Here is a 16,789-nt window from a genome sequence, read left to right on the forward strand (position 1 = left end):
CTATCTACCCGCCTCCATTCAGCCTGACTCTGAGGCAGGCAAGGCCCAGACAGCCCTGGCCACAGCTGAGGAAAGGGCAAGTAGACACACAGGACTCTCTCAGTCCTTAGCTCACCACATGTCTGTGAGATAGTGGGGTTCTGCCTGTAAGCCTCCAACCCTTTTGATCTACAACCCCACTTCCGAGGCCCCACCCACGGCTGCTTGAGGGAAGGTACAGGATACTGGGGAGGCTCCAAGGCTATAAATCTGATGAAAGGCAATTCATAAAGGTTTAAAGTAGAGTGATTACAAAGAGGAAAGCCCATCCCCCTCCTGTCCTTGAGCTCCTGCTCTCAGAGTGTCAGTGGTCTTGGGCCTGCTCCCCCAAATCAGAAGAGTCTGGCCCTCAGGTCACCCAGCCTCTTTCTCAGGGGTGCAGAGAGAGTAAGTGCTGGATTGTAGGGTTCTCTTGCCATCTTTCCACCTTCATCTGAGCTCTCCTTTCCCCAGTGACTCACCCCCAGCCCACCCCCCAGGTGAAACAAGGAAACTCAAGGCTTTCCTCCACCTGTTCTGCATCCTCAGGATGGCTCCCTGACCACAGATCTATGCCTAAGCCCCAACTCATGTTAAGCAATGTTCATATTCACTCCAGGACAAGTGAGAACCCGGTTCTCTACCCCTAGTCCTACCCAGCATCAGCACTGTAGCCCAGCATCCCCTTACTTACAGACAGACAGACAGACAAACACACACACACACACACACACACACACACACACACACAGAGTGAGAGTCTCAGGAGCAGCTGAATCACACCACAAACTTATTCTTGGCTAGGGAGTTGCTCTTGGTGGCAGTGTCTGCATGGGCCTGGTACCCAATGACGATCTTCGTGGAGAGGCCCAGGCGCTCTTTGTACACACGCCTGGGGAGGAGTAGGAGAAGAAATTAAATAGTCAGCAGCAAGTCCTGGAGATCACCTGGGACCCTGGGTCCTTTGCCCATACGTCCTACCCTAGTTCCAGCCACCATCATTCTTGTGACGTCTTACCCATGTGGAAACCCAAAATATGACTCTTTACGCAAAAGAAAAGAGTCCTGCTGGAAACAGCTTGAAATCTGGATTCCAAACCCTCATATACATGGGTAAGGAAAAAAGAGGAGCTGACATGGAGAGTTCCAGAGGTCTCCCTCACAGGCCAAGCCACACCACCCTCAACTTCTCCCCTGGAAGAGACCCTGTGCCAGAGATATCACTCACCCAATGTGCAGCACGCCCGCCTGGTTCTCTGCCTCCCTGGTCCACACAGCAATCTTGTCTCCCTTGGTTCGGATGTTGATGACAGCCCCACACACCTCCCGGCTGTGCTCCTCAAAGCTCTCCCCGATCAGACACAGCAGCTGGGGCCAAAAGGAAGGATGGTGAGACCTCCACCTCAGTTACAGGGACTGCCCCACTGTCCTTGATGGTGCCACCACACCAGCCAGCCTCTTCTCTTGGGGACCTCCGCCGCCTTCCCTCCCCTCCCAACCTCCACTCACGGTCTCCAGCCACAGGCGGTCCAGCTCACTGTGACGCTGCTGCTTGGCAAGACTGACCAGCCAGCGGCCACCCCTCTTATTCCTGCTATCTTCCCACATGGGCTCAATGCCATCCTAAGAGATGGAATGACAAATCAACTGCCTCCCTTTCTTCAAAGGGAAGTGGGGACCCAACCATCTTCCCAGGCGCTGCTCTGACCCCTAAATAAGCCACAGTAGGCCAAGTTCCCTCTTGCTTCCATTCCCTCTGTATGGGCAGCTTCCACCATCAGCCACTCGACCCCCCAGACCCTCCTATGAGCTCCCACAATCCCCTGATCCTCAACACTGGTCATCTTTTGTAGCCTTGTCATATATGTGTGTATGTTTGTCTCTTTTACTGAACTGAGCTCCTTGACGCAGGAGTTCAAAAGGGGGAGGGTTGATTAAGAAAGCCTCTGGGGCTACCCTAGTGTGTGGAAGACCAGACATCCCAGGCTGGGCACAGACCCCCTGGGGAAGTCTTTAAACACTGATGCCAGGGCCCCACAGTACATACCTGCTAGGTCAGCACCTCCAGGGATGGGCCTGGACACTGATGAGGAGTGTCCTCGGGAAATTCTGATGCATATGCCTAGTTCAGGAGCCAGGCCAGAAACCTGGGCCCCTTCCTGGTCCCCCTTCTCCCCTCTCCCCTTCCAGACTCATAAATGTCCTATAAGTACAGCTCTAGTCTGACACTCTACCCAAGCTTCTGTATATAGCATTTCCTCAGATTGGAAGTCCCACCTTGGCTCTGAGGAAGGCTGTCTGTGGCACCCCACCCCCAAACTCTCCATGAGGGAGGAATGCAGAAGCTGAGCTGAGGAGAATCAGCCCTCCTGTGGCCTGAGGGAGCGGGTGGGCAGAGCTTACCTTGAACAGGGCGTAGTCACAGCCAGAAGAGAGCTTACTGGCCAGCTGGATGTGACTGTACATCCTGGAGAGAGCCCCCCACCCGCCCCAATCCAGGCTGAAAGTCCAGACTTTTTAAGGCCTGGTTCCAACCTGCCTCACCGCCCCAACTTCTTACCAGACCCCACTGTTTTCCACCCACCTTCAGGCCTCCAAGCCTTTGCTCACTCACCCTTCTCACCAACCCCTTGCCCTCTTCTATCTCTACTTACCCAAACCGTCAAATCCCACCTTCTCCCTGGAGCCTTCCCTGACCATCCAAACCCCTCAGGAGGCTTTTAGAGCCCCAGTGCCGGGGCAGGGGGTGTTTTGGGATTCACCCATGGACACTATCAAGCAGCCTAATCCTCACTTTGTGGCTGAGACCAGCTCAGAGAGGGGAAAGAACTTGTCCAGAGTCACAAAGCCAAGGAGTGGCAGAGTCAGGGTCAACTCCTGGCTCCTCCCGCCTCTCAGACTCTCTTCCAGGTGTGCAGGATGGTTTGGTGTTGATCTGGCTGTATTTCATGGACGCAACACACACAAACAAAAAAGCTTCCATGCTGTTCTGGCGTCTCAGCTCCTCCCCTGAGACTCTCTTCCCTAAGCCCCAAGAAGTTTTCAGGGGGGCCTAGATCCTAGTCCCAGTGACCCCCACCCCCAAGCAGAACCCACCAAGCCTCAACCCTCAGCAAATGCTGAGAGGTCGCAGGGAGGGCTGGAAAGTGGTGTAGGAAACAGCTCCCTGGAGGGGTAGGGTCTAGGAAGGACCCCCCTGGCTCTGGCCTCCTCTACAAGCAACAGACACTCACGCCCAAAAGTCCTCCACGGTGTCAAACTTGGTGACCAAATGCAGGTTGTCCTGCCAGGCTCGGCTGCGGTCATTCTTGAAGAACCATAGAGCCCACCTGGGGATAGGAGAGGCCAGGAGGAAGCAGCGAGCCCCTCCCAGGCCCAGAACCTGCAGCAAGTGCTGGCAGGGAAGTCCCACCCCTTCAAGTATAAATAAGGAGATGGGATTTAAGTACGGCCTCCGCAAGGTGACTGGAGTCAGTGATCCTGAAAGGCTAGGACAGGATGGGGGAATTGAAGCCAGAATCTCTACTGGGTTAAGGCCAGAAGAACCAACGGGGCCCAAGTCTTAGGCTAGCTCTGACCTTTCTTGGATGAGGGAGTGGGGGCAAGAGAGCAAGGCCGGGTGCAAGGCCACAAAGCCTGCCTTACCTGTTCAGCAGCGGGTGTAACTCCAACTTGATCCCCTGGGGGCCCCCTTCCTGGGCTTCCTTCCTCCTCTGGGACAGCTGATCCCCAGGGGGATTCAGAGCCCCCTCAGCCATCAGGACAGCCACTGCTGCCCCCTCTTTCTCTTCCTCTTTCTCCTCCTTCTCCTCCCAGTTTTGGATTCCACCCTCAGCCTCTCCAACCTGACCAAAGAAAGAAATCAGGGTGAGCAGCAAGCTCCAGCCCAGCCACCCCAGCCCCGTCCCTTGCTACACGAGGGGCAGGAAGGTGGACTCACAGGGCTAGCAGTAGCCATGCAACTGCTTGGGCTTCGTCCCAGTTGGCCCCCAGCTGCGGGCTTTTAACTCACTTGTGCCACCCCACCCCCCAGAGCATGGGATGGGGAGGAGTCAGCGTGGTGTTGGGGGAGCTCAGAGGGGAAAGGGCTTGTGCTATGCCTTCCATCAGCAAGCATTTAGTGAGCACCTTCCGCATGCAGAGTGGGAGGGGGACAGTGTGACCAGACAAACCCAGCCCTCACCCATAGGGTGCTGGCCATGCGAGGGCTGGGACACATGAAGCTAAAGGTCAATATTAGGGGTCTGCCCCTAGTGCAATCACGTCTCACAGAGGACGGGCCTAGAGTTTAAAGTGGACCATTCCAGAAATGGCAGAAACAGCAGCTCTGACAGTGTTCATAGCCAGGTCAGACCTTATACACACATTGGGGTATCTGTTTGTCTCTGTTGCCATTCATTTGGCTACCAATGTCATCTGACACCCACATTTATCTGGTCTCTGGGAACATCTGAGTTTTTTTAAATACATAATGATTTTGGGGCGCCTGGGTGGCTCAGTCAGGTTAAGCATCCGACTTCAGCTCAGGTTGTGATCTCCTGGTTCGTGAGTTTGAGCCCCGCATGGGGCTCTGCGCTGAGAGCCTGGAGCCTGCTTCAGATTCTATGTCTCCCTCTCTCTCTGCCCCTCCCCCACTCACGCTCTGTCTTTCTCTCTCTAAAAAATATTTTAAAAATGTTTTTAAATACATAATCATTTAGAAACAGGGAGACTGTATATTAAAAATCTACATTTTTGGTTACTCTTGAAAATTTGGGAAAGTCTCATGACACTGGAGCCTCCACCTCACGGATCCACAATCCGATATGCAACCCCCCCCCCCCACTGGCCCACTGCACTCCTGCTCTTCTGAGTGTTCTCAGCATTGATAGGGAAGGGGGAGGGGCAGTGCAACAGTCACATAGCCTAGGTTCAAATCCTCCCTGCCTGACTTCAGCCAAGTACCTAAACCTCAGAGTTTTCAGTTTCCCTGTCTGTAAAATAGGAATGTTAATGATATATAATTCAGAAGCTTACTGTATTAAATGATATAAAATACATAAAGCCCCTAAAACAGGGCCTGCTGCAGTGGTCAATACAAATCAGCTGAGGGCTACCTTAGGGTGCAGGAGGGAGGGGTGGGGAGGGGAAGAGGGAGGAAAAGCTCTGGCTACCCTTTCCCTGCCTTCTCAGTAGCACACTTTTCTGCAAGGGCTGAGACCTCCCCAAATTTCTTAAGGCTTCTCACCCTCCCCTTGGCCACTTTTAGGGTCTGAGATCTATAAAGTGACCAGTCTCTTCCCCTATCCCACACCCAGGGAAGTCCATGACCACCTGGAGTCAATATCCGCCCAACCCCCATCTCCTAAGCTCTCCTACCTGCCAGGCATGGGGGTAGGTGCTAGAAGGAGTGAGGAGCAAATAATGAGTGACCCCTGTGCTCTGCTCTATCAGGGGAGCCAGACATCAGGTCCTCTCACAAAGACCTGTGTAATCACTAACGCAGACCTCTGAAGGAAAGGAATTTGCAGATGGGGAAAGATAAAGTCCACAACCTGAACTGGGGGATTTAGAATGGCAGTTCTCAAAAAAAAAAAAAAAAAGAGAGAGAGAGTGGCGGTTCTCAAGTGCACAGATCAGAATCACCTGCAGGGTTTGTCAAACAAGCTGCTGGGCCCTACCCCCAGAATTTGATTCCTTAGCCCTGGGCTTGGACCTGAGAATTGGCATTTCTCTCTCTTTTTTTTAACGTTTACTTATTTTTGAGAGAGACACAGTGCAAGCGGGGGAAGGGCAGAGAGAGAGGGAGACACAGAATCTGAAGCAGGCTCCAGGCTCTGACTTGTCAGCACAGAGCCCAACACGGGCCTCCAGCTCACGAACCATGAGATCATGACCTGAGCCGAAGTCAGACACTTAACTGAATGACTCACCCAGGTGCCCCTAAGAATTGGCATTTCTTTATTTTAAAAAATTTTTTTTTTATTTTTTATTTAAAAAAAATTTTTTTTAATGTTTATTTATTTTTGAGAGAGACAGAGACAGAATGTGAGTGGGTTAGGGGCAGAGAGAGAGGGAGACACAGAAGCAGAAGCAGGCTCCAGGCTCTGAGCTGTCAGCACAGAGCCCGACATGGGGCTCGAACTCACGAGCTGTGAGATCATGACCTGAGCCAAAGTCAGACGCTCAACTGACTGAGCCACCCAGGCGCCCCTAAAAAAATTTTTTTAACGTTTATTTATTTTTGAAGGAGAGAGACAGAGTGTGAGTGGGGGAGGGGCAGAGAGGGAGACACAGAATCAGAAGAGCAGGCTCCAGGCTAGGAGCTGTCAGCATAGAGCCCGACGCGGGGCTCAAACTCACGAACCGCAAGATCATGACCTGAGCTGAAGTCGGACGCTTAACCGACTGAGCCACCCAGGTGTCCCAAGAATTGGCATTTCTAAGAAGTTCCTTGAGGATGCTGGTCAGGAATCCCATTTTGAGAACCACTAGCTTAGAGGCAGTTCATGGATGAGGTGATGTTTGAGCTGATACCTAAGGTATGAGCAAGAGTTAACTAGGTGGGTGGAGAAGGGCATGTCAGGGAGCAGCATGTGCAAAGGCCCTGGGGCAAAGGGAACATGGGACACTGGAGGAAAAAAAGGAAGACCAGTGTGGCTGATGCCTAAAGGAGAAAGGGATAGTAGGTCTTGATCTTAGGAAAGTGAAGGGCCACTGAGTGCTTCGGGTGGCTATAGATGGACTTTCCAGCAAGTTCTTTGGGCTGCTGTGTAGGAAACAGACCCTGTGGTAGCAAGAGGGAGTGGAAGAAGATCTATTAGGTTGTTAATGTAATTGTCCAGGTGACAAATCTGGTGACAGGGAAGATAGAACATGATGGATTTCAGAGGTGTTTAGAGGAAGACTGGGGTGTTTGGTGATGGATAGGCTCTGGAGAGGTGAGGCACAGTGTCCCAACTACCTGCTGCTACGTAATAAACCACCCCCAAATTAATGGCTTAAAACAGCAATAATCATCTATTTTGCTCACAGATCTACAATTCAGGCCATGCTCAATAGGGACAGCTCACCTCTGCTCCAAAGTGCTGTCAGTTGGAGTGGCTTACAGGCTGGGGCTGGAGTCATCTGCTCACTCAGTGGGGCAGCTGAGGCTGGCTGTCAGCTGGAACCTCAGCTGGGAGTGTTGGCTGGGACAGCTCTATGTACCTCTCCATGTGGCCACTTGGCCTCCTCACAGCATGGTGGCTAGGTTCCCAGAAGCGGCATCCCAAGAGATGGGAAGCAGAGGCTGCCAGTTCCTTAAGGCCTGGGCCCAAAGCCTGGCACATCATGTCTGCTGTATTCTATTAGTGTCCCAGGGCCCACATTCAAAGACAGGGACATAATCCCACCTCCCAATTGGAAGAGTATCAAAGAATTTTGGACAGAGAATGCACTGGAGGAGGGCCAGGCTTGGGGAAAGATCATGAATCTAGATCTGATGGAGAAAAGGGGAGAAAGGACCCTCTTCAAGTGCCAGACATGGTCTTAGCTGCCTTAGAGTCCTGGCCTAGAGCCTGACATGGAACGGTCCTGCCAGCCACAGTACCCCTTCCCACCATCTTCCACATTTTCCAGCATGGGGCAGCCCATGGAGTCTGGAGTTAGGTGACTAAGGAAAGACCCCAGAAGCAACCCCCCTGGTCCCATGGGGTCCTATGGGTTGAACAAGCTGGGGCTCTTGAACCCCAATCCTACCATACCGTTCCTAAAATGTCTTGAATTTGCCCATTCCTCTTACTTCCCACTGTCCCAGCTCCAGGCAAGCCCTGCCGTCTCTGGCCTCGGCCACTGCCCAAATCTCTCCTAACATTCTCCTTGCTCCTACTTTCCACCTCCCTATAGAACATTCTCCACTTGCCTCAGAGGGCTCATTTTAAATATTAATCTGATCACTTAAATCCTCTGTTTAAAACCCTCCAGGACACCCAGGGTGTGATCCAAAGTCCAGGTTCTGGGCCTGCTAGTTTCTGCATGATCCAGCCTCACAGTACCTCAAGCACACTGATCCTCCAACAGGCCAGATTTGCTCCTGCCTCAGGGCCTTTGCACTTGCCATGCCTCTTCCAATTTTTGTGTGACTGACTTCTCTTTGTCCTTCAGGGCTTCGCTCAAATGTCATCTTTTTTTTTTTAAGCTTATTTTTATTTATTTTGAGAGAGATATAGAGAGCAAGCAGGGGAGGGGAAGAGAGAGAGGGAGACAGAATACCAAGCAGGCTCCATGCCCTGTCAGCACAGAGCCCGATATGGGGTTTGAATTCACAAACTATGAGATCCTGACCTGAGCCAAAATCAAGAATCGGATGCTTGACTGAACCATCCAGGCTCCCCTCAAATGTCACCTTCTTAGAGAGGTCCTCCCTGACCACCTTATCTAAAGTAGACCACTCTCCATAGCATAATTTACGGAGTTGTTAAGTCACTATGTTGTACACCTGAAACTAATTAACATTTTGTGTCAACTAGACTTCAATAAAAAATAAAGTAGACCATTCTCCCCCATACAGTCTTTAACTCATCACTGTTTTATTTCCTTTTTAGCCCTTAGCATCACTCATTCATTCTGTCAGCTATCCCGTCAACAAATACCGACTTAGCAGTTACTTTGTGTCAGGCACTGTTTTGGGCCCTGGGGAACACAGATGTGAATGAAATTGATGGGTCCTCCTGCTTCACAATGCCCTGGGACTAAGCCCTTGGACTTCATCACTGCTCTGTCAGCACTTGCCATTTCGTGATCTCCTCCAGTCATGGGCATCAAACGTCACATATACAATATACCCCTGGTCCTACATGAAATCCAGAAGAACACATCCAACAGCCTGTTCACAGCTCCACCCACGTATCTAATGTGCATCTGTCTCAGGCTTATTGTATCTAAAGTGCAATTCCTGGGGCGCCTGGGTGGCTCAGTCGGTTAAGCGTCTGACTTTGGCTCAGGTCACGATCTTGTGGTTTGTAGGCGTGAGCCGTGTGTCAGGCTCTGTGCTGACAGCTCAGAGCCTGGAGCCTGCTTCGGATTCTGTGTCTCCCTCTCTCTCTGCCCCTCCCCTGCTCATGCTCTGTCTCTCTCTCTCTCTCTCTCAAATAAATAAACATTAAAAAAAAAATTAAACCAAAGTGCAATTCCTGACTTTCTTCTGTCTCCTGTCCCCAGACCTGCTCCTCCTATCATCTTCTCCATCCTCCCAATTGCTCATCCAAAAATTCTGGAATGATCCTGGACTCCTCTCTTTCTAGCTCATCAGCACATCATTATGTCCAGCTCTACTTTTTTAATGTTTTTATTTATTTTTGAGAAAGAGAGAGAGAACGAGCAGAGTAAGGGCAGAAAGGGAGGGGGACAGAAGATCCAAAGTAGGCTCCCCACAGAAAGCAGCAAGCCTGATCCAGGGCTCAAACTCACGAACCGTCACCAACCGGGAGATCATGACCTGAGCAGAAGGTGGTCACTCACCCGACTGAGCCACCCTGGCGCCCCAGCTCTACTTTAAAACATATCCAGGATCCAGCCACTTCCATCCACCTCCCGTCACCCCAGCCCAAGTGGCTGTCATCTTCCCTGTATTATGGTGATGGCATCTGAACTGGCCCCCACCCACCTTTGCCTAGGAGCAATCTGCTCCCTACACAGCAGCCGTTAAAAATGAAAGGGGTGCCTAGGTGGCTCATGGCTCGGTCAGTTAAGCGACTGACTCTTGATTTTGGCTCAGGCCATGATCCCAGGGTTGTAGGATCGAGTTCTGCGTTGGGCTTGCGCTGAATGCAGAGCTTGCTTATGATTCTCTCTCTCTCTCTCCCTCCCTCTCTCTGCCCCTCTTCCCTGCTTGTGTGCTCTCTCTCTCTCTCTCTCAAAAAAAAAGGAAAAAGATCACAGGGCTCCTCTGCTCCCAGGAGAGGGTTTGCACGGCCCCAGAATCGCCCTGCCTCCTCTCCTACTCCCTGTGCTCCAGCCGCGCCACCTCCCGGATGGTCTTTGTTCAGGGCCCACTCCTGCCTTGGGACCTTACACCGGTCCTGCCCTCAATTCCTAACTCAGGTAAGGCCTTCCCTGCCCGCTGTATGTAACCGTCCAAGCCCTTAGCTCCACGCCAGCACTTTCCATGCCCTTCCTTACTCTTCGCTTCCTGTCCCAGCACAGCACCTCCCGACATACCATATAGTTCACTTACTTATTTTACTTATCTGCCTCCTTCTACTAGAACATAAGAACCCAGGCCTCTTTCCTTCACAGCTGTGTTCTCTAGTACCTAAAGTAGGGCCTGGCTCTTAGCAAGGCCTCGGAGGTCAGAGTGAGGAGGCAGGATTGACCATTAGATGTAGCAAGGTGGACATCCCTGATTTGGACAAGAGCAACACAAACGAAAGCATCTTATTTGGCCACTAGTTCTTTTGGTGTCTGTCGCTTCCTACCAGAATGTTAAGTTTTAGAAAAGCAAGGACTTCATTGGTCTTGTTTTCTGCTGAATCTCTGGTACCCAGAACAGTACCTGGCACATGGCGGGCACTCAGGAAAAGCTGATTGAAAACAATAGATGCCAGTGGCCAGTCATAGGACTTCTCCTCTTTGGGTGTTGGTTCCAACATCTGGAAAATGGGATTGAAAATGCCTGTTCTAAAGGACTGATTTTAGGGATTGATGATATAATGGCTGTCGTGCCTGGGACACAGTAGGTGTTCAATAAATATCACATTCCTCTCTCTGTTTCCAGCCCCCACCGGCCTGCCTCTCCCCCCACACCCCACCCTGAGGCCTCTGGACAGCCGGAATGTTGATGAATGTTTAATCGCACCGTCAGGCACCACACACAGTGTTGTAAAGGCCCATCTGGATTTTCGCAAAACCCAGGAAGGGCTGGGATCACCAGGAGCCTCATGATCCTCTTAAGAGGATGCTTTCTGCTCCAGCTGCTCCAGCTGTTCCAGTGAGGATTTTCTCCCAGCCCTGCCCTCCCCCAAGCTTCAAAAACCATTCTCCTTAGCATATTCTCAGGAAGAGGAGAGGGAAGGGAGGAATGGAGAGACCCATTTTCCTGGGGGAGAGAGAATGGAAACAAGGAGGGGGGGGGGGGTCCCTGAGAACTCACATGTTTAGGGCCTGGCCAGAAAGAGGCCCAGGGGCCTGCCCTAAAGGGGGAAGGGGGAGCATGTGGGCTGCAGTGTGATACAGGGTGAAGTATCCGTTGTGCTGGAAAGTGGCAGCCCAGTAAGTATGCTCCGTCTTCTGGAGATAGTACACGTAGAAGGAGACCAAAAAAAAAAAAAAAAAAAAAAAAAAAAGTAGCAGATGTTAACACCTGGTGAATCTAGATGAAGAATATTTGGGTATTGATTTTATTAACATTGCAATTTTTCTGAAGATTTTATTCACTGTACTATGCTTGCAACTTTTCTCTAGGTTTGAAGTTTTTCCAAATAAAAACAGTTGGGGGCAAAGAGAAATAGTGACAAAGATGCTAGTGGCCCACTCAGTGACCATTGTCCCCTTGTCATACTTTGGCTCTGGGAAGTCGTATGCCTGGCTAGATGACCACAATTTTCCAGCCTCCCTACAGCTAGGCATAGCCAAGAGACATGCAGAAGTTGTTAGCTTCCAAAAATTCCTCGTGAGAGAGACAACTGGCAGGTGTTCTTTTACCCTACTTCCCCTCCTCCTGCTTTCTGCATAGATATGATGGCTGGAGCTGCGGCAGCCATCTTGGACCATGAGATGACCTTGAAGGTAGAATCCATGTACTAAGAATGGTGGAGCAGGAAGAAAGGAGTCTAGTTCCTGATGAATCTGGACTTTTCCACCTGCTGGATCCTCTGCCAAGAATGCTCACCATCACTTACTTGTAGGGTCCTTCTCATCTTTCAAAACCCAGCCAGAATGTCACTTTCTCCTGGAGGCTTTCTGTAGGTGCCCCTTCCTTCCTGGGCTCCCGTAGCCCCTGTGCTGCTGTTAAAGTCCCTGATAGCCACTTGCTGTGAATCCGAGGACTCGTTGCTACTCATCGCTTTGGCCCCTCGGTAGCATTTAACCAGCTCTCCTCTAATCCTCTTGGTATCCCTACTACCACTCCTTCCAGTTTCTCCTCTTCCCCGTGCTGCTCCATCTCAGTCTGTTAGCCAGGTCCCCTGCCCCTGGCCACACAGGAAGTTTGCAGTGCCTCAGGATTCTGTTCTGGACTCTCTCCTTTTCACTCTCCAGGTTCTCCTGTGCAACTGCACCCTCCCCATGGCTCCAGCCACCACCTCTGTGCCAAATCCAGCGGTGTGCTAGGCTGGCTTAGACCAGCTTATGAGAGCAGTTATTAAATCTTCAGGAATTTCTGAGCCAGGTGTAAAGTCATCATTTGAAAATTAAATTCTATAAACTTATGGTTATATAAAAATTATGTTTAAAACATAATAAACACTCGGGATGCCTGGGTGGCTCAGTCGGTTGAGCATCCGACTTCAGCTCAGGTCACGATCCCACAGCTTGTGAGGCCAAGCGCCGCGTCAGACTCTGTGCTGACATCTCGGAGCCTGGGGCCTGCTTCAGATTCTGTGCCTCCCTCTCTCTCTGCCCCAACCCACTCGCATTCTGTCTCTGTCTCTCTCAAAAATAGATAAACATTAAAAATGATAATAAAACATAATGGACACTCAAAACAGAACTTTCTAATTATTTTACTATTTTCCATTTTCTCTTTTCCATTTACTATTTTCTATTTTCTTAAGATTATTTTTACCTATTTTGTCTGTATGGTGAAAATACCGTAAAAGGCCATACTATGGCCCATCTCTTCCCAATTCTCTGCTCTGTGACAGTGAAATCAATCATGGTGGGGGGGGGGGGCGGGATTTACCCCATGGATGTGGGCAACCTCTACAAACCAAGGTACTTCTCTGCTTAGAAAGCCATGTGTTAAAGATTTCCTAGTACACCATGGCCCAGATCTATATGTGGAGCCAGCCCTGGGTGACTTCCTGAGCTCCAAGCTCAGACATCCTACTGTCTGCCAAACACCTCCTCTAGTTCATCTGTCAAGCACCACACAGTCAGCCCCAATCATGCCCCAAACAAGCTCCCCATCACCCCCACCCCCGAGGCTGCCCCATCTCCTCAATGCCTGTTTCATTTTGCAATAGCATCTCTCACCTGCTGTCCTGGGAACCTTCCCCGACTCATCCCTCTCCCTCTTCCCCAACACCTAAGTTACCTCCTGAATAATACCCAACTGTCCCTCCAGCCCTCCTCCTGCCTCCCTTCGGCTTCCATGGTTCGGGCTCCATCATCCCTCCTGTGGATTCTGCCCCAGCTATCTTGTGATCTTGCTGTGTCCTCTATCCAACCCACCTTTATTTAGTCCCACAAAACGCAAATCGCATTTTGGTCTCTCTTGTGCTTAAAATCCTCAGTGACTTCCCAGTTCCTACAGTTGGAAGTACAGATACCCTTCACGTGGTCTTTCTCTCTTCCTCCTGTCCCTCCTGCTTGGTCCTTCTTCATCACCGATTCTGACATTCAGGGGCTCTTAGTCAAGAGTCGCAAAAATTGCTTCTGGCTAATTTACGTAGATAAGGATTTTATTATCCGACACTGGAGAGCTCAGAAACTCTCCAGGAAGGCCAGAGAGTCCCCCTTCAAGACCACACTGCCTGGAATAACGCCCCAAATTGCACCGCCAAGCAGACCCCCTGCCGCTACAGCCCCCGTGGATAAGGCAGCTTTTCCTGTTGGTGCTGGACACTCCCAGAAGCAGTGTCACTGCTGCCTGTGGTCCCTGGTAGGAGCTGCTACCACCAATATCACCTGCCCTCACCAGAGCACACTGCCCTCCTTCCCTGATTCTTCGGGTTGCAAGTCTGGGACTGGCCTGTCTGGGGTTGAAGTCACAGGTCTTGGCTGCAAGAAAGGCTAAGAAAAAACCATCAGCTCCTAGAGGGGGAGATGGAACCTGGCTCATAAGGTGGGAGATTCCCCCCAATATAGGAAGGGGAGAGTGTCAATGCTGAGGGCTCAAAAATAATGACAAATGTCCCTTATGCTAGCTTTTAATATTATACAAGTAAAATACTATTCAAAGTAAAATAACCAAGCAGCATAAGAAGGAAGGTGATAAAATGGAAAACTTTCTCTCCCTGAGTGTTCTCAGCCCCACTTGCCAGGGGCAACTGCTGTGAACAGTGTTTTGGAGGTCCTTGCTGGTGTGGTCCTTATATATCTAGATATAAGTAAATGTGTACATATTTGTATATAAGGGGTCTGTATATAACTATGTGTACGTATGTATCAAAATTGACTAGTTCCATATATGACGGTTTAGCACGTCAAGCTGTCACTTTACACTATTTCTTGCTATACTCCATGTCAGTACACATGGGTCCTGCTCATCCTTTGTAACAGCAACATAGCATTTCACTGGGTGGATGTAACACACTTCCCTAGCCAGTCCTCTATGGAGGGACACAGATTATTTCCAGTGCTGCAGTGAACATCCTTGCACAAATGTCTTGCATGTTTGTGTGAGTAAATCCAAGGAATAAATTCCTGGAAGGGGAACTGTTGGCTCAAAAGGAGCATGCATTTATGTTTTTGGTAAACATTGCCAAACTGCCTTCCAAAAAGCATGCACCAATTTGCAGCTCTAGCAGTGGCCTATGAACACTTTATTCCAGGCCCTGCACAGTCTGGCTGCCTCCTCACCTCATCACCTGTCACTTATACACCCTGCATTTCCAGCCACAGTGCCTTTGCCCATGCTGTGTCCACAGCCTAAAATACCCTTCCTGCCTGTCTTCCAGGTAAAAATCTTGCCTCTCCCAGGAGACCTATCACAGATGTCACCTCCTCTGTGTAGATTTCCCTGACTCCCCTAAGCTGCCAGAGTTCCCTTCCTCTAGGATACCATAGCTTCTTGGGCATAATTATGTCATAGCTCCAACTGAGGGCCTATGTGTGCCTGGCATTCTATGGCCATTTGACAATCACCACCATAACACACACACACACACACACACACACACACACACACACACACACAAAGTGGTCTAGTCCACCTCGTCATTCCTTCCTGGTTCTCCAGCTGCACTTCCTTTTATCTATTCCCAAGCACTGTCCTGTCTCAGTGCCTTTGCACTTGCCAATTCCCTCTCTGGATCTTGTCCATGTTGGCCTTGGTCCCTCTCTGGGGTCTCTGCTCCCATTGGCCTCCTCACAGAGGTCTTCCCTGGATGCTCTGTCCCAAGTCCCCCCTCTAGTCATTCTGTTACATCAGCCGTTATCTTCATAACACTCCTCACAAGCTGAAACAATCTTCTTAGGTGTAAATGTTGATATGTTTGTTTTCTGTCCTGTGTCCCATTTCTGCACACACACAAACACATCATTGTAAGCTCCCCAAGGACAGGGACCTTGTTTTCCTTTTCCACTGTCTCCATTGCCTCAAACTTACCTGGCACCTGTCTAAATTCTTAATCAACCTTCGTTGAGCGAATCATCCATCATCCACTATTTTACAGAAAAAGAAACTGGCGTTCAGAAAGGAGAGCTGAGTAGCCCAAGGTCCCACAGTTAATAAAAGCACAGCTGAGATTCGAACCCCTTGAATCCCAAAGGCAACTGCATCCAGCTTTTTTTTTTTTTCCCCTACTCTTGGCACTCTGCATTGTCTCCGCCGCCAGACTCGGCTCCTGGGGTCGGGACGCGAGTCTGACTCCCAAGGGTCCCCAGAGGCGCGTCGGAGGCCGCCCCCGGAGGCCAGCGGGCTCCGCGGAGATGTCACCCTCCCCGCCCCCTGTCAGTCAGGCTGAGGGGGCGGCGCGGCCGCCAGAGGGGGCGCTGAGCTCAGAGCTGCCGCAGCGCCCGAGCGGGAGCCGGAGCCCGAGCGTGAGAGCAGCAGGGCGCAAGGCGCGATCCGTGGCTGGCGACGCACCCAAGGCCAGGGCACTGCTGCGCCCCGGCTCAGGGCCCGCGCCCCGCCTGCTGCCGACGGACCTGGGCGCCTAGCGAGGCCCCGATTCCCCATCCGCCCCGAGCCCACCCCAGCCCGGCCTAGCCGAGCCCCAGCGTCCGCCGGCCGCAGCCGCAGCCGCTGCTCCATCCCAAGCCCGGGCTCAGCTTCCAGGTGAGGCGGCCGCGCTCCTGACGCCCGGGTTGGGGAAGGGCTGCGGATGGAGAGGGGACTGAGCGGGATGGGGAAGGGGCTGGGAGCAGAGTTGGGGAACCCGCTGGAGAACGGGGAGACGGCTCCGCTAGGTGCGTGTCAGTGTGCGCCCTGGGGTATGTGTGACTGCTGCTCTGTGTCTGCAACTGCCTGGGTGGCCTTGTGGACGTGCGCCCGTGCCCGTGTTCGTGTGTCAGGGTGTCCGTGCGCGTTTGAACGTCTGCGTATCCTGTATGTGCACGTGAGCGTGTCGGTGGAGAATGTTTGTGTGTATGGTCGTGTGACTCTGTCGTGTGTGTACGTACAGGCAGGCGCTAGGGCTGCGCGCCGAGCCCAGCACCCCGGTTCCTCGGGGCTGCAGGTTTCAGGGCCCCGGATAACCGAGGCAGTGGATCCTCCCGCGTCCCTGGGTTTCAAGGACGCTAGGACTCGTCGCGGCCCTGTGGCCTCACGCTGGGCAGGGGGTAAGACGGGAGGGGGCTCCCGGTCCAGAAGAGCGCTGGGGTCTCAGGAGGGAGGGGAGGGGACCCGGCGTCCAAGGGGAAGGGCTGGGGTGAGGGTGCGTGGCCAGCGCACCCGTGCCCGTGTGTTCGCCCTCCCCAGGCCGCCAGG

At 51.8% G+C, this 16,789-nt stretch overlaps 1 protein-coding gene across 1 annotated transcript; it reads right to left on the bottom strand.

The window, feature by feature from the left end:
• Positions 1-795: 795 nt before the first annotated feature.
• Positions 796-4,219, bottom strand: EIF4E1B (eukaryotic translation initiation factor 4E family member 1B). Its single transcript, XM_042956180.1, has 7 exons — positions 4,202-4,219; positions 3,664-3,863; positions 3,252-3,347; positions 2,422-2,485; positions 1,528-1,641; positions 1,247-1,386; positions 796-910 (listed from the first exon to the last, which is right to left on the bottom strand). Exons 1-7 carry the CDS (start codon positions 4,217-4,219, stop codon positions 796-798), a joined length of 747 nt encoding a protein of 248 aa, XP_042812114.1.
• Between the last annotated feature and the right edge of the window lie 12,570 nt (positions 4,220-16,789).

This window comes from Panthera leo, chromosome A1 (assembly GCF_018350215.1).
Source record: "Panthera leo isolate Ple1 chromosome A1, P.leo_Ple1_pat1.1, whole genome shotgun sequence".
Classification (NCBI taxonomy): Eukaryota; Metazoa; Chordata; class Mammalia; order Carnivora; family Felidae; genus Panthera; species Panthera leo.